Genomic DNA, 23,805 nt, shown 5'->3' with positions numbered 1-23,805 from the left:
ACCTCGCGCGGCTGCTCCGGCTCCCCTCAGGTCTGAATTATTGAAGCCCGTCGGCTTGAGTTCCACAGGACTGACGGAATGGGGGTCAGCGACACCGGAGGAAGCGGGTCGGGGTGGGGAGGAGGGGCGGCGAGGCGCAGGAGCGAGGGAGGATGTGGTGGAACGGACGATTTAATCAATCAGGCTGAATGGATCGTGGTATTATTTTTGTATTTAGTCTCCAACAATGACAATAATATTTCCATCCAAGCATCTATTTTGCTCTATTTTTCAGGCTATTATTGTAATCTGGTTGGAATTCCATGGATCCATGTTTCCTGTGAGGACTTGGTGTGGGTGTTAAACCCGGCAGGAGACGCATGGAAGTGCTCTCCATCGTTTTTGAATAAGCCATACCGGCCTTTCTGGAATCCCTTCGAACGAGAACTCCATCATGTATGAGCCCCGGGAGTATGATAGCCCCCCGGTGTACAGCCCTCCGTGCAACGGCACCTCCCATAGCTTCTACCCACCCAGAAGCGTCCACTCCCCCCGGAGCCAGTGCCCCCCCTGCTCCTCCTACCATCCTCCTCCGGACTCCTACTACCCGGAGGAGAAGCCCCAGTACTTCTACCGCTGGTTCTCCCCGCCCGGCTTCGTCAAAACCTTCCAGGGCGCCACGGTGATCATGTGCTTCGTCATCTTCGCCTGCGTGGCCTCCACCCTGGTGTGGGACATGCACGGCGTGGGCTACGGGGTCGGGCCGGGCGGTGGCGGGGCGGTCAGCGGGGCAGGCTCGGGCTACTACGGTGGCAGCTACGGCTACGCCAACTCGTACATGACGCCCTACTCGGCCAAGTCGGCCATGATCTCCATGGCGGCCGTCAACTTCCTGGCGTCGCTGGGCTTCCTGGTGGGCAGCTTCTCGCGGGCGCGTGCCATGCGGGGGCGGGGGTTCTACCTCGCCGTGTTCATCAGCGACATCGTCCTAGCTGTCCTGCAAGTGAGTCGGAGCTACCGAAGCAGCACAGTTCCAGCGCACGTTTCACCGCATAAAACGTGTCAACATTGAAGCTGCATGTAGAGTTTCACTATTTAACATAAGTTAATACACGGCTCTGAAGAATACTCAGTTCTGATTGGTCGATAGTGGCAATCAGCAGTCAGTTATTACTGAATAATGGCCGCTGTCTGTTAATAATGACCGTTATTATGGGCAAACCCTTCTCACTGCTAGTATTTATTTCCCTCGTTTCACACCACCTGTACTGTATGCTAATGCTAACACTAGCTAGTGGGGACATCTTGTAATGCTACATAGAAACTACCATGGAGGACTTGAGTAGGGTTGTGAATACGGATATGTCCAATTTCACATAAATAACAGTAAATAGGTAAGTCATGTCTGAGGCAAAGTTTTACATTTTTTGTCGGGTGAATAAATCACTATATTGTGCAGCGGAAGCTAAGGAGTGGAACCTTTGTCGCCGCATGCACTGTCGCACTACGCATACTAGTTATGAAACTAGACATACTTAAAATCAATAGTTTTTCTCAATATATTATCAGATTTAGTAGGTAGCGGTGTTATAAGCTAGATAATGTGCAGCCAGCCGGTCATTAACGCAAAATTTGCCGTTTCAGCCGTTATTTTGCAATTATGACCGGTTGCCTGTACGTTATTCCCGTACGTATAAGGTTTGAAATATTTAGTATTGCCTAAAACACATGTGAAAATGGGTACAATTTGCTACTCTTTCGCCCTTCTCTTCAAGGGCATAATTGACATCATCTTCGTGATCGGGGTGAACCCGATGTCGCAGAGCTCGCAGAGCATGCTGTACAACCCCATGCTGATGATGTGTCAGAACATCCAGGGAAGCCCCAGCCTGAGTGGGAGCGTGGGAGCCGGCTTTCCAGGAGGCTTCCCCATGTACAACCAATACCTGTATCACTACTGCTACATGGACCCGGAGGAGGTTAGCTGGACGGTTAAATGTAAAATATTATATTCTATTCAATAATTTTCTATTGTCACTCTTATTTAAGGCTCATTTCAATCTCCCAGGCGGTGGCCTTAGTGCTGGGCCTGCTGGTGGTGTTAGCCCTGTCCCTGGCTGCTTACTATGCGTACAAAACGCGCAGCAAGATCTGGCGCCATGGCAAGCACAACATCCACTGGGACCAGCCGTTGGTCAGAGCCTCAGAGGGACAGGACGTCCAGGACTGGGTAAGTCCGACAAATAAATATTTCCTTATTTTTTCTTGTGTGGATAATCTGTTGTAATAAAACTCCAAACTCCAAACTTATTTTTAATTTTTATTTATATTTCTTTTACATGTTTTTTATGAGGCATTTTCCATGAAAAGAATCACAAACGAGTATGATAGACATCAATTGTCTACACTATTTATCTTAAAATTATATCATTATGCATACCTACATGCATTATCTATCTATCTATCTATCTATCTATCTATCTATCTATCTATCTATCTAGCTAACAACATTTGCCATCATTTGCTACTGCGCTGCGACAACATAAGATGAGGGTAACGACCGACCCGAACTCAAGCAGCTTCTTGTTTGCTTCTTGTTTATAGTTTAACTTAGTTTATCTTAAATTTTGCAAATAAGTCCCATTTTGATGGGTACAGTAAAAAAAAAATCAAAAAAATCAGTGTCACTTATTTTGCCTCTCCTATGAATTTGAGCGTCCTGACAAGCGCCTTCCTGTGCTGCGCCGCATAACAAAGAGGCTTTACCATATGTTTTTCTTTTTTAATTATAAACTATAAAACAACACAGATGTGTGCTGCTTTACTCTGAAACGCAATGATTGGTTTACAGTACGTCGTGCTATTTCTGCAACATCGTCGGCAATGAGCTGTGGCACATCATGTGGCTCATCTATCTATCTATCTATCTATCTATCTATCTATCTATCTATCTATCATCTAAAAAATAACATAATGAAATACCAGTTTAAACTCTGTGGCCCGGTAGCCAATAGATAAATGTAAGCATTCGATCCTAGTTTATACAGCCAGATCCACAGAACACATAACTAACTTTACATTTCTGTATCTTCGTTTTTGTCTCGTTTTTTTCGACTCAATGGTCAAAACAAAAAAAGCCTGATGGGGACTAGCTCACTTTCTAGATATTTGCTATTATATGAAGTCCCAGGACAAACAGAAAACATCACGTTTCTTGTGTCATTTTGGACTTGATACGCGAGTCACTGGTATCGACTCCCAAAGTACTGGTGTTTGTTCTCGGCGTGCCTGGTTTCACTGGAGCTGATCATTAACCAGCGAGGTGATAACAGATATAATAAAACTGGGCCGGAGAACCGTTGGATCCCTGACCACAGTGAACGCATCATTATTCCTGGTGCCTCTAGCTTAGAGAGTAGATGTTGTGTTTTTGCTTTGCCCACGCTCTGGGCCAGTGGATTTAGCTAGTATGAAAAACCCTTTTACTTTGTAAATCTGGAAGTTCCACATCTTCTCTTAAGTCGCTCATGTTGATGTCAGAAAAGTATCATTGCAGTCGTTTGAACAGCGTGTGAGATAAGATAAGATAAGATAAGGAAAAATGTATCTTATCCAGGGCTCAGCAGTAACGGTTGCCCTCGGTAACTAGATTGAATCCATTGGCAACTATTTCGTGGCTTCTGGTTGCCCCCTTTTGCAACCACTTTTTAATATAAAAAATAGGGACAGCAAACAGCAAAACGTGCACCCCAAAATAAATACATTTGTTGCATTAGTGATATTTAAAATGCTACAGTCAGAAACAGAACACTGAACGTGCATTGGTGGGTTAATTCACTCAGCCTACATGAGTCTCGTGTTTTGCCTGTAAGACTCACCTTTGAATGCCTTTATTCGTCATCTGTGATATGAAAACGTCAGATTTCCACACAGTCAGAGAAAGTAAAAGTGTGCATCCTACTCATAGATATGAATTCCCAGCACACCAAGGAGCGTTTCTCCTGTAGGGCTGCTGACAGTGCTGTCAGCCATAGAGCCAATCACAGTGGACGGCAGTAGAGGACGGGTTATTACAGTCAGGGATGCAAACAATTGGCTTTTCAGCAAATATCGCATTTTTCATGTAAATTTGGGTGACTTAATTGTGTGAATCGTCCGGACCGAACCGAAGAGATTTTTTCCAGGGGGTATTTTTTTTAATTCGTCAGCGAGAACGACGCCATCTGCCATCAATTAACTACTGGACTCACGCGGACACGGATCTAGTCTCCAGTTGAAAGCAAAGAAGCAATGCCGCGTTCACACGCTCAGAAAACTGTTATGGAAGTGATGTGTTCATGGGAATTCGGAAAATCGTCGGCTACCACCATACACATAGTATATTTCACACCTTTTTTCACCATACATGTGTTTGCATCTCTGTACAGTTAACTAAAACTCAATTAAAAACTATAACTAGATTTGAAAAAACATTTTAGTTAAAACTAGACAGAAAAAAACGAAAACTAACTGAAACAATATTGTGTACTTACTAACTAAACTATAAATATACAGGAAATGTCTTTAATTTAAGTCTTTTTTCTAGTCAGTTGGGTCAAATCTGTCATTAATACAGCATTAATAATGAGCCCTCAGACATCGTCTGGTGGAGAACTACTTTTAAATGGAAAGATGCAAATTACAATTTATAATTTTTAACAATGAGGGGACAAACAGGACTGTTGAGATACTTATTGTCTGTGTGGTGAACATATACGTGCAGGTGTAAGAGAGAGACAGGGACACAAGTTAATTGTGAACGGACGAAGTGTGACTAGAGGCGTTAGTGTTATCACAGCTCTTGTCTGTCTTAACTTGTGTTAAGACAAGTTGACAGACTGAAGATTCAAATTCTGTAAAGCATCAGATAAAACACTAAACTACAAATTATTTTGTTCGGTTACAGTAATTAAGTTCTTAAACATTATTTTCTGCAACATTTTCATTATTAAGCTGGCATATAACTGCATAGTATCTTTATTACTCTAAATTCTCTAAAATTAGAGGAAATAGGCTAATGATATAATGCCCATTTCATATTTGGGTCATCAATTTAGACCAGATCACGATCACTCCTCAGCAAATTATTTTTAATCACTATTACTCCCCATGATAGTTTAAGACTGTTTCAATGGATTCACTATCATTCAGCGAATGTTTAATCTTGAATTATTCTCATAGTATTTAGTAATTTTTTTTTATAATTCTCTCAATTTAAATCCAGATTCCCAGGTAAGCCAAACAAAGAAGTACACTGTGAATTGATTTGGTAAACAAAAAAAACAAAGCTATATAACTTAACCACTAGCAATTATTTCCCCTTCATGTCAACTCAATTACTTTTGGAGGAACAGAGTTGACGTGTCTTAAAATATGTTCTCAAAATGTGTTGGTGAATATGACATCTTCCTCTGAATGATTCAATTGCTCTTCTGGGATGCTCTCGTATAACAGTGAAGATGCTTGCCTTGCATGGAGGCATATATAATGTATGTGTTATGTATAATGTATAAAAGTGTTGAGTTCCCTCCGTGTGGCTGGACGAAACCTCCACAGTGCGCTGGCTCCAAATGAATGGTCCACTGGTGTTTTGTGCTATATTTTGCTGCATCCATTTGAAAGAGAAATTGAGTAGAAGTTTAGATTGGCTAGATAGATAGAGATAGGTATGCATATATAGATAGATAGATTGATAGATAGATAGATAGATAGATAGATAGATAGATAGATAGATAGATAGATAGATAGATAGATAGATAGATAGTAGAGGTGTGAATCTTCACTGGCCTCACGGTTTGATCAGATTACGATTCATCTGTCAATGATTATTGATGTATCACATCCTCAATTTTATATATTACTGCATATGGTCACGTTTTCATCTATAAATACAAGCAGTCAGATAAATCAAAACTGTCTTTATTTCAAAACCGCTTTCAAATATCAGACTACATCACATAGCTGTTGTACTTGTTCATAAAATAGAAATAGAAAATAGAAAGAAATGGTGTAGGCCTATTCTACCTATATTTTCAGCTCACACATGTTACATTGTTAAATAAACTAAAAAATAAATAAAAATAGATAAAAACATAGCAGCTCTATGAATGAATATGGCAAACATCACAAACATGACTCTAGTCTGAACACAGCAGAGAACAGACTGCAACAGTACTCCAATACTAAATAGCATTAAACTGCTAAGTACTTTATATAGTGTAGTGTATATAGTGTATATTTATGTGATACTTGTTCATAAAATAAAATAATATCAAAATGTAAACATAAATGTCTTAACATTCAATTAAATTGTAAACCAAATAAAATTGTATAGGCCTAGCCTACCCATAATGTGTGAAAATGTAATGAGGAAATGTGTCTCATGGACACGCCAACAGTTCAAAGGATCCTCAGTGAGAGGCAGCAGTGGGGCTTTACAGTATCTCGCCATTTCCTCCTCAGCCCTGGCCCTGGTGGACTTCGATTGTTGTTGATTACCATCAGTGATAGCACGTTCCAGCAAACTCACAAGCAGCAATGAGTCCTTTCTTTTGGGAGCAGGGGGCGCTGGGGCGCTGTTGGCACCGTGCTCCGGCAGCTTATCTCCCAAAATAGGAGCTTTTCTGTGTGGAGTTTGCATGTTCTCCCCGTGCTCACATGGGGTTTCCTCCACCTACCGTCAGTAAGGACCCCCACCAAAAACATGCACACATCATCGTCTGACCAGCGATGGACACTTGGTACCAGGTCCCCAGGCGCGTCGACAAATGCTGCCCACTGCTCCTGGCTGCCCCCCCGGAGGAAGGACAAGCCAGGATGGGTCAAATGCAGAGGCCACATTTCACCGGCCACCATCCAAAGCATGTGTGTGTGTGTGTATGTGTGTGTGTGTGTGTGTGTGCGTGTGGTGTGTTGCGTGACAATTAAAAAGATTCTTCTTCTTCTTCTAGAGTTCCTCTTCCCCCAGGCGCATTATCCGCTTCCGTCCTCTCATTCTGTGTTTGAGCAAAAGAAAGTATAGCATTAAACCAGCAGTTAGAACTTTCTCAGTCAATGCAACAGCTCACATCTATTAGAATAACTGTTTTTCCCAGTCTTCCCCGGTCCCTTAAAATGGTGATTCAGGGCAGAGGCTGCATGAAGGATATTCCTTTCTGCCTCACTGTTATACTTCTTATGGAGATCTGCTTTGATAGCATGCTTGAGCTCTTGGATCATCGGTGAGTCTCCGAATTGTATCCGTCATGTTCTGGAGGAGTTGTGCATTTAATGGAGCAATGAGACAAACAGTTGGATTGCTCTCCTCGGACATAAAATGCAGTGGCATCCTTCATTGGTTTTAATGCCTTCACTGCATCCTCTCTATTTGACAAATCTTTTTTGTTGAGAGTGCAGAGGTCGGACTCTTCTCTTCTAACCTCAGGAGATAGGATAGCAAGATGGCACCAATTGCATGTTATTGTTCTGAAAACCTCTCCACCATTTCATATGCGCTGTACCGCCTGGTGGCAACGTCAGTTTTCAGTTTATGACTTGGCAAGGCCAAGTGATTTGATTGAAGATGGTGGTTTGCGGTAGTGCTGCGGTGGAAGAATGTTGATACCCGTCGGATTCTGCCCAGAAGCCTGCAGACCGTGGGTGGTTTAAGTGCCAGTTGTGATGCAAGATTCAACGTATGAGCGAAGCATTTTATATGAGAGAATTTTCCGACTTGCGCTGCAACCGCCATTTTAAATGCCTTCGTCACCAGAACTACATCTTTATCTGTTAGCTGCCATTCTTCCACCACATTGAACAGTAGCTCCGCCAGAGGAGAACCCGTGTGACTGTGATAAACGGCTCTCGTTTGCAACACGTGATAAAAGCTGCCAGTCCTCGCTAATATAATGTGCAGTTATTGTTACATACGAGTCAGTTGCCACAGATGTCCAGGAATGACATGTAGATTGCAGGTAAAGTCGTTTCTGTAAACTGACTTTGTGATGGGAGCTTATATCGTGGCTCCAAGCTCTTCAGCAGGTGGAGAAACCCGGGGTTCTCTACAACGGAATAAAGGTTGTAAATAGATCCTTAGCTATGAAAGCTGCCACAGATTGGGTGATTCTACTCCCTCTCTCAGAGTTGGACAGCAAAGCTGACAGCGCCTCCTAAATTCTTGGCTGATTAGCCGGGATCGCTGTATTCTTTACGGTTGCAGACGTAAGCACAGGGTGAAAACAGCTAACGTGGTTCCTCAAATTCGTTCGTAATACCAAAGTATTAAATTTTTGTGAGGCAGATTTTACACACAGCGTGGGTATTGTCCAGTCCGTGCTTCCCAGTAAGTTCATTATATCCGAAATGTGCCCAGATATACGCTTTCAAAATACTGGGTGCATTTTAAATCATTGCTGCTGATCTCTGCCTCTCTCCACCATATCTTCCAATTACGAAGGTAACGCCCACAATCCCACAATTCAATGCAAAAGAGCGCCGTTACTGCGTGAGCGACATAACTCTACAACTTTATTGTCCAGCCGAAGCCGGGCTGTAGGCTGTTATTTTGATCACAAGAAAATATGTAAATAAGAAATAAATGGTATGGTTGTTGTTTTTTTTCCATCATATTTCCAAACTCCCGATTATGTTCTGTCACTGCATCGATGCAGAATCATCCCCATCGGCATCGCGATGCATCTTAGAATTGAGAAATTTCCACACCATAGATAGATAGATAGATAGATAGATAGATAGATAGATAGATAATTTTGGTGTTATAGCAGCACAAATAAAAACAATAGGAAATAATTGAAATTGAAATTAAATATATATTTTTGGCATATACTGTATGTTATATACTGTAAATTTCAATATACAAAAAACCTAAAAATGAATTAAAGTTTTTTTTAAAAACGTCAATATTCGATAAACCTAAAAATGGAAGTGGAAAATGCATAATTTGGAAATATACATTCAAGCTAAATTTACAATGAGCAACCAACCTCTATCAACAATTCACATTCTGACAAAAAAAGGAAATTGTCCAAGTTGGCGGGATAAATATAAAGATATGAAATCATTATAAGATCTATACTTATACTGTGTGTTAAACCAAAAATGGATAATATTTAAATTTAGAGTGTGTGTGTGTGTGTGTGTATATATATATATATATATTTATTTTATTTTTGGCATAGTATTTCAGATAACAGTCAACAGAAGCAAGATTTTGCATTTATTATTATTATTATTATTATTATTATTATTATTATTATTATTATTATTATTATTATTATTATTATCATTATTATAAACAGGACAGGTGATAAAGTGATTTATTTCTAAATTTTGAATAAAGGGGAACAGAGTAGTAGGGTTTGATTATCCTTTCAGGTTCTTCATATAAAGCTGTTCTCTCGCCTTTTTAGTATTTCCACCTGGACAAGGCATTTTCAAAAAACGATTGTTGAACATTGTTTTCCCAAAAATCTAAATGTTCATTTCTTTCAAAAGAAAATCACAACTTCCATCCGGCCGTCTGCCATGTTCCATCCCAGACATCCTCACCTGCAGTTTTCTGCTCGGCGTTCTCGTCTCGGAGTCACAAGCACTAACTGGACAGTCATTAGATCTGTATCTGTGGCTTGTTGTTCCAGACATTTTACTCAGCTCCATGTGATGAAATTTCCCAAAATAGGTCAAAATCTAAAGCTCATAAATAATGCAGCACAAGACAGGGGAAGTGGATTAGGGTCAGATTATACAACATACGGCAGAGTTTGGAGTGTCTTTTAGTCTCTTGTATCAAGCTTGTGCTTCGATGACGCCGTTACCCATTCACGTGGCTGTTAATGCTGAAAGCCGTTGAGGAAACTTGTGCTGTGTGTGGGGTTCCTTTCAGCCGAGTGGCTCCGACGCTGCTGCTGCTGCCGCTAAGAATAGCAGAGAACGGAGGACGCCAGATAAGAAGCTAATCGCTCCAGAAGAAAGGTGGTGGACAATGATGGAGTCTCTTTGACTTAAACTACTGAGCATCTCACCGTGCCTCGGGCAAACTTTAGTCATGTATTTTTTAGCATAGGTGTGCGTGAGCGTTGAACACAGAGAATTTATGGATGTCGTCGTCTGCAGATACACGCAGAAATGAAGAGCCAGCTGAACAGAATGTCTGGCCAAGAAAACTGTCCATTGTCCTCCTGGCCTGGTTCCTAGTGACGGAAGAACAAGTGTGAGGCTGAATGTCGCCTTAGCCATGACATCGCTGGTGAAAATGCTTTCTTAATGTGGGTGTATTCATGCATATGTTATCTTTTTCACTGCACCACCAGGGCCTTTTCCTTCAGTAGGACTCTTTGAACTTCTCTGCTTTAACAGTCTGGCCACCAGTCCAATTTGGAGCCTCTTGGACTGACAACGTTGCTGCCTCGGTTGTTGGCTTGATGGAATGTCTAGTGTGCTAGAATTTTGGGGAGTTGGTGGCCTTGTGATGACTACAGATGATCTGTTCAAAAGACGCTGACTAGCGTCGCACTTTTTGCGGGCACAGCGCGGTCCTCTCTCGCCGTCATGTCCACCGTCCGTCTAGTCACGCTTTAAGAAGTCTGGACTAGATGATCTTAAATGGCAAAATAATGGGGTAGTCTAACGGGGCGTTTGGCAGACTGAGTACATAATTAATGCAAAGTAATGCAAGTGCTTTCTTGTGAATGTTTAATAAGAAACAAGCGTTATTTAAGCTCAAGTATTCAGCTACAAAATAGTCAGATGAGCTTTTCTTTTTTTTAGCTTTTTGTCTTTTTTTCTGTTTTATTTCTTTTTGAGGTCCATGTGAAAAGAGATATACTAGACCATTTTCTTGTGGCATTTGCTACCCCTCACGGATTTCAAGCTTTTTGGATCAACACTTTATGTGTTTATTCCAAAGTTAAGTCAGCTCAATATCAACTGACGATCACTTGAGTATCAACTTAATACTTAACTTAGTATCAGCTCCTCTGCACATTGAGGACTCCCTAAATATTTGGCATTTGGATACATTTTGCTTTGAGTAACTGTCCATCCATATGCTTAACCTGACCTTAACCAGACAACATCATACCTAAACTCATACCATCTCTAACCTTATACCTAACCTTAATAATTGCTAATCTTATATCAAACCATTTTGATTTCAGATATTGTAGCTTAAGGTATTTATTTCCAAGTTAATACTCCATAACCAAATATAGGGTACAGTATGCGATAATGTGCACTCAGCCAGTAATTATAGCAAAATAACCCCAGGCAGGATCTTGAATCACTCTGAGGGGTGTTTATTTGCGATAATGACCGCTCCACTTTAGCTTTCTATCGCTATTCCAGGTGAACCATGTGGGAGAGGGGCGGAGCACCCAGCAGGCACCCACTGTCGTCCTATCAGAGAGGGCCATGCCAGATCTGAGGGCGGGGAACAGCGTAGTTTCCTGCGGCAACGGGGTGTTCAACATCTACAGCGAGGGCAACTACAAGGACAACGTGTGAGTATGGGCATGTTGGCCGAAGTTGAACCAAACACAGATAAATAAAGTGTTTATTCGTTGGCCGCAGGTACTCATTGAACAACACCAACGGCTGCGGCGCCGAGCCTCTGTACCAGAACATTGGCGTTACAGGAAGTGTGTCTTCAGAGGAGGCTGACAGCATCAGGAAACCCATTCAATATGTGAAGGAACCGGGTCAGAACCAGGAGTGTCGTCCCCCTACTCTTGATGCGACAGATCCCCATTATGGGACCGGCTACAATACTGAAGGAGACACTGGGGACGAACTCAACAGGGATCACAGAGATTACCTCCATAGGTGGGCCGCCATCCCTGAACGAACGTTACCTTTTGTTTAACATTCATACCGTTTTATGCACCCCTTAATGGACGGTTCTCATGCAATTCAACTAAGGCTGTACCCGGAGATCACTTCGGACCAGCAGCGACGTGAGTACAAGAGGGAGTTTGGGGAGGATCTGGCCCGCTACAAGACGCTCTGCACCGAGATGGACGACATCAGCTACCAGATCCACAAGCTGAGTAGGGAGCTGGACACCCTGGAGGAGGGCTCCATGAAGTATCAGGTAGAGCAAGTCTGGCAAATATATTTTAAAAGCCAACTCCAGGGAGGCAGAGATGTGTGGTGAATGACAGAAGCTCTATTGACATTGTTGAAATCCCTGTTGGTTGCCAGTAGCTGGCAGTGTTTCACCCAGAGCGGTAGGTAGTCTCACTGATACAACCATTAAAAAGTCAAATGTATCGTAAAGGTGATTGCTATGCAACACTGTGTTTTTGTTCATATTTTTATGACAGTGATCGGGATCTGTGACTTTCTCTTGTTAATATATTATTAGATGAATGTATAATCCAGTATTTGGCTGTATAAGCGCTGACAGCAGTTTTGCTCTCCATCCTAGGGTGTCGCGGATGAGTACAACAGACTAAAGGATCTTAAGGAGGTAAATAGAAATTAGGGATGCACCGATATGCACCTTGTTGGCTGCCGTCCATAAGAACAACGGCATCTGCGATCGATTTTAGAAGACGCTATCAGCCAAACTGATATTTTAAACATCGGTATCGGCCCATAATTACACAATCCGTGCATCCCTAATAGAAATGGTTGCTTGTGGAGTGTTTAGGGGTTTTTTGGTCAATGAAGTTATTCTTTATCATGAACTAATGATAATAACCATAATGATAATGAAAATTATTTCTAGAAATAGCAGTTGATATGTGCAGTACTGCTATCTATACTATCTAGCTTATATTCAACATGCTGAAATGTTGGCGTACTCTCCGTATTTTGAGGGCTGGCACATAAAAGCCCTTTTTTCTCTCTGGGTGTGAATCCCCTGAAGGAAACACAGAAACACATCTCTGGAATTCTTCCTGGTGAGATTCACTGATGTATTAAGGGGCTTTTCTCACCTCCGGTAGAACTGGTTCAGCACATAAAAGGGTGTCTGGGGGAAAAGCTCTGGAGAGGCAACAGTGACTTGTTAGGGGTGTTTTTTGTGGACAGACCTGTTGAGATAGAGCCTCGCCTACTCCGCAAATGAATGATGAAAATACATCCTTTTAATTCACGTCCACAAGGTGGTTTTTCTGTACATTTAATGCATTTGATGAATGAACGTATTGTTGTTTCCCGCTTTTCCCCAGTCGCAGGGCTATCGAGGGAAAAAGAGGCAGAGCAAAGAGCTGAGGGACAAACTTTTCCACATCAAGCGACGGGTGAAGAACTTCGATGGCGGTCTCTGCTAAACCGAGACAAAGAGCTCGGACAAACTGGGACGGACGGCACTGATAAGGAATACATTACTTCCAATTCTCGTCACAGAACTACATATTTACAACTAAAACTGCTATTCTCGTTTTGTTGGCGACCTAACCAATGTGATTATTTATACACACAACCCTATTTAATTTAAGATAAAAAAAAAAGGATCAATTGGAGGTTGTTTTTTTTTACTTCTGAAGCTTTCTACGGCTTCAGTTGCTGTTCTTCAAACGGACCCCAACGTTTTGGGGGGGTTTTTTTGCTGTTGTTTTTTGCAAAAGGCAGATTAGAAAACAAACACGGCGGCACAGTGATCTCTTGAATCTTTAATAATGTTTTTCCATACACTTAAAATTTATAAACTAGGAGAGCTAAGAAACAAATATAGGAAAACATTAATTTTACATCGGTTGGTGTCTCTTTGTGAAATAGTCCAGTCCAGCGTTTTTCAGGTTCAAAGCAGAGCGTCCTAATTTCCAAACGGCAATGGCGTGGAGTGTGGGGTGGATCTTAAGAATATACCTTGAATTAGTCGTGTGGTACCACCATTAAATGATGCACAGTCTTTAGTTTTTATCAACCATTTATGCCACAGTTAGTCCTCCTGAAATATAACCACCTTTACTTTTATTTAAAAAAAACTCTTTCACATTGTTACTCCTCGTCTGATGCGTGGGCAGTATTTAATATTCGCTCTGGAGATCACCTTTTAAGAAATACCGGCTAGTATCGGTACAAAGATGGGTTGTCTGTTTTTTGTTTTTTTTTGTTTGTTTTTTTAATTGACGGAGGTATTTTCGTTTCAAAATATTAACATTAAGAAGAAGAAAAGAAATTAAAACACATGGCAGGAGAGCCGACAATTCAACTCAAATATCAAACTTTAGATAAAATCTTTTTTTTTTTTTACGGACTTACATTCGAAAGAATGAAAATTTCAAAAAACGTAGTAGAGATCCAAAACAACATTATAACATGCAGAACGACTTGGCCTCAACATATATACACATTTCAATACCTTTAGGATTTTTCACCCGCCCACAGACTGGATTGACCAAAAGTTGCTTAACTGACAGATATACAGGTGATATTATTTGCTTGACACCATTTCCAGAAACGCCTACAGTTTTGCTCAGCAATTATCGATATCGTTCAGTGGTGAACACGTTTGGTCGTTAACTCTTCGACTTGAAACCCGAAACAAAAAAGAAAAAAAATGAAAAAATCTGCCTGTCTGTCACATATTGGTTTGAATTTATCCTCTTCGGTCACAGAGAAACTCAGTTTGTTGATGCAACGTGTAAAAACTTCAGTTTGGGTTGTCTTAAAAAAAGAAAAGGAAAAATAAGATACAAGATGAACGTCATTTCTTATGTCCCCAAATTCATCATGTAACAAGGCAGTTTGTCGAAAAAGGAAGGCGGCTTGTGGTGAACAACGTTTACAGAGGTTTTGCATTTTAAGGAATTATCAGACTAGAGCATTCTGACGTCCCTGTGAGGTATTAGTCCATCGTCGTGTAATTGTGGCTTTTTTTTTTTTAAGTTCGCTGTGAATGATTCTGAACGTTCTCATTTTCTTGTTTTCTGCCAACCAAGCGGCCGTTTGGGTAATCGGTTTATCTGCTGCCTTCCAACACCAGACCCCGCTCTCGTGACCTTGCAGTACTTTGGTAATTCTCCTGGTGTCCTCTACCCCTTTTGGGATGTTGGTCGACTCCCCCATACTTAACGTTAATGGTGAGGTAAAGCCATTTATTATCTTAAAACACAATGCCCTTGAGACCTTTACCAGCTGTTGGACTCCATAGTTTCTGTACGTTGACAGTCTTTGTGCTGTGATAGTGACGGCAGTAGTAGTGATGAATGATACATAATAATAACACATGTCAATAAAAAAAAATTAGCAGTTGTTGCAGCAAAACTTGGGGAGTTATGAAAGCATTTTGCTGACCTTGAGTGGCAGGACTTTTGTTTTTGGAATTTTTATTTCTTGTCTTTAAGCATGTGCATTCTCAGTCACGACGGCAGGTTGTTTGCCGTTTTGTTTGTTTGGGACCGGCCGTACCGCAGCCCAGGACTTGGTGTTTGCCTCCGCCCCGAGACCTGGCACCGAAACTGAGTCCGATCTGGCGGCGGATCGTCCGCTCCGCAGGTTTACATGGAGGCCTTGGGTTTTCGCTCGGTGAGGGGGAGGTGGTGGAGGAGCGCAGTGGCTGGAGTGGAGCACGCTACGGCGGCCAGCTGGCACCAGGGAGGGGAGATGCAGAGCCGCACAGATGGAACATGATGCGTCAGGAGGGTTCCCGCAGGTCCTTGTCGTCACTAATCCCAAGGCGGGGACCTCGCCCACGGCCGAGGGAGCGGGGAAGAGTCCGGGGACGGAGGGCGGGGCACAGGCTACTGTCCCGGGACGTAGGGCCAGCTGATGGAGCTTCCGGAGAGCTGCATGTCGCGGATCAGCGTCTCGATGGGGGTCTTGCCGACCAGACGCATGAAGAAGAGCTGCGAGATGAGGCTGGCGGGCACGGCGCGCAGGGCCGGCAGGCGGAGCAGCAGGCGGCCGAAGCGCTGCGGCTGGTTGGGATACTGCATTCGCTCGTACTCCGTCAGCGCCACCTGGGCCTTCTCCTGCAGGGACTCCACGTGGACGGGATCCGTCAGCCCGCAGGCGTCTGGGAGGAAGAAGAAGAAGAGTTACGTCCGCGTCCACCTGGGCGGGTTACGTTAAGAGTCGTGAGCGGCGGGAATCCCAGCAGATGATGCCGTCCATTGGCCCTGAAGAGCACGAATACGAACGTGTTTCCCTCATCGTCTCATCTCACCAGACCTGTCTGTTACATTAAAGGATACGTTTGCCATTTTTCAAGCCCGGCTATACCTTTATGGCACAACCTATAAACGGCATAACATATATTTTCCATAAACTGTGACACACGGGACTATAATGCAAGGTTAAACATTTTTTTAAGGCTCAAACATTCGCCCCATTGGACTCCTTTGAAAGACAGTGAGAAGCTGCAGCAGAGTGATACGTTTCTCAAGTGGTAAAGCATTCAGCGATTTTATCCTGTTAAACCTATTAACAGGATTAAATATTTTCTTCTCTTACAGTTTGCAGTTCTTTGAAATGACCTACTCAGACTCTGATGGACTGTTTAATGTGCCGGTTAATTTATATTGAGAGCACACATTACAGATGCTGTTTTCATTAGTATGCCAGGAGATGGTGCCATAGCAAAGAGAGACGGAGTCGGTGGCCAGCCTGCTCAAATATTGTTAAGACAATAACAGGTGGGACAGAAAGCACTAAGGCCTTTAAAGTAATAATGTTCCAATGTGAATCACTGTATATGGGATTTAGAATTTCATAAGTATTGAAAATAAAAGTCTTTTCAAAATTGTATCTAAATATCCAACCAAAAAAAAAGATATACACTACTCACAAAAAGTTCGGGATATTCGGCTTTCGGGTGAAATTTCAGGATGAACCTAAAATGCACTATAACCTTTACAGGTGAACTTAATTTGACCTTCTCTAAACTTTTGAATGTCCAACTGTTCAATGTTTCAGTACTTTTTGCACAACTTGCTGTTCTCTAACAAGGAGCTGAACGGCAAAATTCACAACAGGTGTTTGATCCATGAATCGACCAATACATTTCCTGGATCAATTAGAATTGGTATTTAAACAGTCCTCTTCATCATGCTGTTCACATTTTGACATCATAAGACCAAGACGACACCTAACAACTGATCAACAGCACCTCGCCAATGCGAGGCTTTAAACAGGATGTTCTCAGAGGGAAGTGACCACTGAGCTTAGAGTGTCACAGAGTGTCATCAGCAGGTTGCAACAGAGATACAGAGAGACTGGAAGAGCCACAGAAAGGCATAGAAGTGGACGTCCTTTGGCCACATCCCACACTGATGAGCGCTTCATTGTGAACAGTGCCCTGCGGAACCGGATGATGAATGCCACTCAACTCCAGGCACATTTAAGGGAGGTGAGAGGCACCCAAGTGTCACGTCAGACCATTCAAAACCGTTTACATCAGCGTGGTCTATGTGCTAGACGACCTGCAAGGGTACCTGACCACACCACCAGGCACAGGCATCATCGTCTTGCATGGGCCAGGGAGCATTTAGGCTGAACGAGGGACCAGTGGCCTCAGTGCTGCTCTCTGATGAAAGTCAATTCACGTTGAGCAGAAATGATGGCCGCCAACGATGTTGGAGACGTCAAGAAGAGCGCTATGCATCAGCCACTGTTGTCACCAGACCAGCCTTTGGTGGTGGTGGTGTTACAGTGTGGGCAGGTGTGTCTAGTCAATACAGAACTGCCCTACACTTTGTGAATGGTACAGTGACAAGCCCATACTACCTGAATAACATCATTAATCCAGTCATTGTGCCCCTGCATGAACAACACAGGCCTAATTTCATCTTCATGGATGACAATGCTCCAGCTCATCGAGGTCGCATCATTAGGGAACGGCTGCTGGAGACTGGGGTACCTCAAATGGAGTGGCCCTCACTTTCTCCTGACCTGAATCCAATAGAAAACTTATGGGATCAGCTGAGTCGCCGTGTAGAGGCTCGTCACTCCGTACCCCAGAACCTCAATGACCTGAGGGCCGCCCTTCAAGAAGAGTGGGGGGCCAGGCCTCAGCAGACAATAAGTCGATTTGTGAACAGCATGAGACGTCGTTTTCAAGCTGTAATTGATGCTCAAGGGCACATGACAAGTTATTGAGACATTGACATTTTTTGTTGTGGTAAACCCACCACTGTTGTTGGCTTTTGTTTCAATAAATTGCTTGAGATGAGGAAATCACCATTGCATGCTTCTACTTAAATGCCCTACTTTCATGATATAATATCGCTGGAGCGTGAACTTTTTACATTTTCCATAAATTTTACCCAAAAGCCAAATATCCCTAACTTTTTGTGAGTAGTGTATATTTTCTAATTTTCTAAATTTCTAACAGGGGAAAAAAATGTAAAACGAACTTCCAAACTGGGGTCCACAGCCCCCCTAGGGTCCTGAGAGGAAATTGCAGGGGGTCCTCAGCAAAAAAGATTTTTCACAAAATGTGTATATAGGGTATATGCACTCAACCTCACCAACGACAGTGAGGAACTTTTTTTTTTTTTCAAAATTTGCACTTTTTCTCAGCAAGTTTTAAGTTGCATGTTAAACCTCCCAGTGGTTTATTACCTGGGGAGAAGAGAGCGATGGCCTTGAGACAACTGTATTCCGCCGAGTCCACCTGGAGCCGGGTGAGCTTGTCCACCTGGTCCTGGAACACCCGGACCTGGTCCATGAAGGACACCACGCGCTCGGCGGACATGGGCGAGGAGTGGAACCCCGCCGCGGCCAGCAGGGGCGCCATGTGGAGGGGGAGCGCCGACTGGGCTGCATTCAGGATGAACAGCTCGCTCCAGCTCAGGCGCAACAGCGCCACCTGGAACGACAAATTCATGTGAACTTAAGATACAAATAAAAACAAAATGAAGATCCTAAATGCACCAAGGTGTTTGAAAGCCCTAATTATTTAGTTAAGGCAGTGTTCACCTACTAACCTGTCGTGACACAAGACGCGCAAACAATGTTTTTGTTTGCAAACGATTCGTACTCATAGAAGAAATCTTTTCAACAAGTTGGGAAAGAGTAATTTTATTGTAACCAAGAGCTTTGAGATGTGTCCGAATCAAGAAACAACAAAGGGTCGGATTGTACAAATCTACTGAGTCAGTGGTCATGAGCAGAGTCTCGATATAAGAGCCGAACGTTTCTATCACTACTAACCTGGTCTGACACTGGTAGTTCTGGGAAGTAGGGGATGTTTCGGGCCCACTCAATGGTGCTGAACAGCAAGCGGGCGGCCAGTTCGCAGATGTTGTCGATGCCCATGGCGTTGTCGGGCCCCGCCTGCTGGCTGTACTGGTGTCCGTAGCGGCTGCTGGGGTATGGCTCTGCGCGGAGCAGCTGGGAGATGAGTTCCGACACGGGCTGACCCCCGCCGCCGCCCCCGCCATTGTTGTTGTTGTAGAACTCGCCACCGCCTAGCCCGCTGGCGCCCCCTATGGGCGTGATGGAAGGGCTGAGGCTGGGCTGTGGGGGGATGCGCCCGCGTTGGACTGCTGAAGTTGGGTTGGGGGACAAAGGGGAGATGTGGAGAGGAGGAGAGGAGAGGAGAGGAGAGGCGAGGCAAGCAGAGGCGAGGAGAGGAGAGGAGAGGAGAGAGAGAGTGGCACAAAGTAGGAAGGAAAGAAGACAAGGGCAGGGGAAGCGGAGAAGACAAAAGGAGGATAAATTATGTCGAAGTGAAAGGAGGAATCAAAGGGGAGAGGTAAAACATGGGATTTGGGGTTGAGGAAAATACGGAAAAGGGAGAAGAATTGAAAATGAGCTGGATATCTCCGGCGGACCGTGAACGTCAGATTATCAAACAGACGCACTTGGGTTGGGTTCGCGGGCTCAAGTTTCCAGATTAAAAAGGAGTACAATCGAGCTGCATAGGTCATTCAGCAACGCGCGGGCCACATGAAGGTTATCTCCGCATAGTAATGCAAAGACGGCAAATGATGGGTGTAGAATTATTATTTTTTTTGTTTCATTTAAATTTCAATTTCCTGGCAATGTCCTCCCTCGGAGTATTACAATACGCTTCTCTCAAGACAAAGTAGCGGATGGCTTCCATGCCCTGAACAGAAAGCATGGCGTGCCCTTGAGGGGAGACAGAAGACGGATGTAACATCTGTTACACACAGCGTCACGGCTTGTACCCAACGGCTACGTAGAGACACCCAGTGATGAATGACTCCTTTCAGCGGCACAACAGGGTACTGTACTCGTTTAAAGTTCGGTGGTGATATTTGTTTTGAACTTGCAATATCCCCACCGACGGTCTGGACAGGACTGACATCACACCCAGTTCGGCCCAGCGGTTTGCAGTAAACGCCGCCCCGTCGGGATTCGATCCGATCGACTCCCACCAGGGTTAGAGGGGTTAGCGTAGATACTACCGTAGGGCTTAAGGCTGATAGATCGGGGGCGCAGGTGTCTTAGCACTGTATCCCACTCAGTCACTTTTCTCTTACGCAGGCACTAGATTAAGCCACTTAGCGTGTCGGCGTTGAGCCGACACGCACGACTAACAGCCATCGCTGCGCGGCATTTACCCCCCACTCCGCCGGGGCTGCTGTGGTGGTGGAGGCGAGGTAATGACAGAAGCAAAGTTATCACCATCCAGCTGATTTTTAAGTGCTTACTTGAAGGAGTACACACACACACACACACACACACACACACACACACACACACACACACACACACACACACACACACACACACACACACACACACACACACACACACACACACACACACACACACACACAGTGGATAGACTAGCATAGGAAGATACCTTCTTTCCGCATGCCCACACGGAAACACTTCTTCAGGCGACAGTACTGGCACTGGTTCCGGTGATGCTGATCTATTTGGCACTCCCTGTTGGACCTGATAACACATCCACACAAACGTGCGCATCACGCGAGCTGCTTGACTGATCGGTTATTCAAATCTGATCGATAAAAAGAAATCGGGTTCTGAAGCATCTTTTTAAGCCCAGACGCTTTGGCCGCTTAACAAGCCGAGAGGTACTCTCCTGCGGCCGTAAACATGATTTGGAACCAAGCTAAGCCTCTTCTGTTCTAACACGGTTTTATATACAGTATATGTAAAGCTGATTCTCCACAGATTACATAAAGGTCTGGGACCTCCTCGTAGCAGCTTTTCTGTGTGTTATCCTACTCAATGTTGATCTCGAACCACAATGACGTTTTTAATTTTAATTTTTTTTATAGACCTGCCTGGTTCTAAGCAGTCAACAATATTTTTAATCTGCAGGCACGCTGAGTAACTACAAATTAAGAAGTGGGTATCACTAAACTTCATCGACCATAATAGAAATATTGTAATTGTAAGTGCCATATGAACGTGAGCTCACAGACACACATATCATTATGTGCATATGTAAGAGCTCTGCTCATCATCTCGCTGGCTGAACTCATTACAGCAATTTGCATCCGTTTCCTTTTGCAGAACCATTACACTTGAAAAACATGGATTGAATTATTTACGGGACATACTCATGTTGTTCTTATTGTTGGCCACAGCTACATACTTACATGTACATACATACATGTTTTTTCCCCTCAAAATATACACTAACACATACACACACACACACACATATATATATATATATATATATATATATATATATATATATATATATCCACACACATACATACATATACAAATACAAAGTTACTCCTCACTTAATGACCTATGTGTTTAACGACCGTGCGCAGCGTCAAGCATCTCATCGCGCATCACCCTTACTACTATATTATATATACACTATATATATATACATATACTATATACATATACAGAGACTATATACACTATATATACTGTATACACTATATATACTGTTTACATTATATAGATCTCATCTACTCGAGCACCTTGTGTCGATTACGCACATTTTAGTATTTTTAGAGCTTATTGTGCATAATCACCGGGTGTCATGACCTTTCACTGCATATATGTATGACCGTATATATGGTATCTCTTGAATCTTGATTCTCATCACCGCTCTCAGTCTCGTTCCTGCAGTATGTCAGTATTCACTACACTAGCGTTCACGGTGGCCACGCCCCCTGACCGTGAAATAACAAGGGTCCTCACTTATCGACCAATTCGCTTAACAACCTGGTGCTCTGAACGGAACTCGGTCGTTAAGTGAGGAGTGACTGATACACATACGTATAATACATATATATTATATATATATGTATTTATTTTTTGTGGCTGTGAATTAATTAATCAAAATAAACTAATTCATGGCATAATTTGCTGCAATTAATCCCAATTAATGGATTTAGTCTGTTTACTGACTTACTTTGGAAGATGCAACCATGTGAAACAATATTAAACATTAAAATCACATATCGGAATATTTTTTGATGAATGCCTCGGTGTCATTAATTAGACAAGAAGAAGAAGAAGAAGAAGAAGAAGAACAGCAATAGGAATTATTATTATTATTATTATTATAACCAAGCATGTGTGGAGCTGGAGCGGTCATAACGGCGCTCAGAAAAATTGCATTACGTTAATTAAGGGAACGACAGATATCGCGATGCTACGTGGGACCAAGTCCCAGGCGGAATCTCGTCCTTTATCGCGATAACGCCATCCCGCCGCTGTTTACTTTTAGAATCGGTCAATAACAGACGCCAGTGTCACGCCGCCATGTGATACATGAGGTACGGGCCGGCGGCAGCACTTTCCTCCTGCGTAACGACGAGATAAAGGTGGTGGTGCCCCCACCTGCAGGTGTAGTTGAGGTTCCTCCGGATGCTCCTCTTGAAGAAGCTCTTGCAGCCCTCGCAGGTGAACACGCCGTAGTGCTTGCCGCTGGACTTGTCCCCACACACCACGCAGTCCACCACGCAGGCCTTGTCCTCGTCGCCGGCCTCCATGTCACTGCCGCCGGCCTGCGGCGAGCCGTCCTCCTCGTCCCCCCTCAGGTAGCCCTTGTCCCCCAGTCCATTCGTGCCCCCGTTGGGATCTCCCCAGCCCCCGCTCACCATGGCCATCGCTTGGTAACCAGACCACTACCGGGGGAAACGGACAGCCGAGCCGAGACTGTCAGGGTACGAACATTAATGGTTAAAAAAATAATGATTAAAAAAAAAAAAAGCCCAGTTTCTGTTTTGTTGTTGTTTTCTTTTTGTTGTTTTTTTTTTAACTCCCCTCGCACTTAAAACGGGATGGGAAGCAGTGGCTCTGGCAGGAGAGGGTGGAAAAAAAAAAAACCCAAGAAGAGAAGCAGATGAGTCTCCTCCCACTTCCACTATGACCTGGAACCAGTCTCTCTCACTCCGGGAACTTTTTTTTGTTCAGCATGCCTGTGCTGTGGACTGCAACAGTTTCCTCACTAGAATTTTATATTTATATAAGTTAAAAAAAAACCAACAATAAATCCCCTCCGTTTTTGGAACCCTTTCTGCAGGGTCCGGGGTCCTGAGGCGGCGGGCCGCAGACGCACGGCCCGTCCAAGTCAGCAGAAGGAACCTTTCACAGGAAACAATGAGTCAAACACAAACCCGCAGCCCAGTGAACGAAAAAATGAAACACAACAAGCGGGCTGAGGATGAACAAGCTGAGAATGGAACCGTGTGAAAATCTGCCCCTACCACCCCCACTCCCATCGGTCGCTCAGATCTCCCAGCAGCTCTCTCTCTCTCTCTCTCTCTCTCTCTCTCTCTCTGTCGCGCAGCAGTAATGGCTGCAAAAAGGACCTTGCTAATGCTCGCCCCTAGCACATGCCTCGGAGAGGCTGTGACCATCCCTCTTAAAGTGCCCTCCTCACCCCGAAATCTGCAGCTCATTCGTCGCGATTGTCCTCTACTTACT

The 23,805-nt window shown here is 43.7% G+C and overlaps 2 protein-coding genes across 2 annotated transcripts; one reads left to right on the top strand and one right to left on the bottom strand.

The window, feature by feature from the left end:
* Nucleotides 1–433: 433 nt before the first annotated feature.
* Nucleotides 434–13,289, top strand: LOC307238318 (occludin-like; the record flags this gene model as incomplete). The annotated part of the gene is made up of 8 exons (XM_080011250.1): nucleotides 434–982; nucleotides 1,755–1,958; nucleotides 2,048–2,209; nucleotides 11,359–11,513; nucleotides 11,584–11,835; nucleotides 11,932–12,103; nucleotides 12,440–12,481; nucleotides 13,188–13,289. The coding sequence occupies 8 exons, from the start codon at nucleotides 434–436 to the stop codon at nucleotides 13,287–13,289; spliced, it is 1,638 nt and encodes a 545-aa protein (XP_079867376.1).
* A 334-nt stretch (nucleotides 13,290–13,623) lies between these two features.
* nr2f6a (nuclear receptor subfamily 2, group F, member 6a) lies at nucleotides 13,624–22,985 on the bottom strand (the record flags this gene model as incomplete). The annotated part of the gene is made up of 5 exons (XM_080011002.1): nucleotides 13,624–15,979; nucleotides 18,526–18,772; nucleotides 19,117–19,451; nucleotides 20,738–20,832; nucleotides 22,717–22,985. 5 exons carry the CDS (start codon nucleotides 22,983–22,985, stop codon nucleotides 15,705–15,707), a joined length of 1,221 nt encoding a protein of 406 aa, XP_079867128.1. The 3' UTR covers nucleotides 13,624–15,704.
* Between the last annotated feature and the right edge of the window lie 820 nt (nucleotides 22,986–23,805).

This window comes from Zeus faber (assembly GCF_960531495.2).
Source record: "Zeus faber genome assembly, chromosome: 12".
In the NCBI taxonomy this organism is placed as follows: Eukaryota; Metazoa; Chordata; class Actinopteri; order Zeiformes; family Zeidae; genus Zeus; species Zeus faber.
This window is presented reverse-complemented; position numbering and strand designations above follow the sequence as displayed.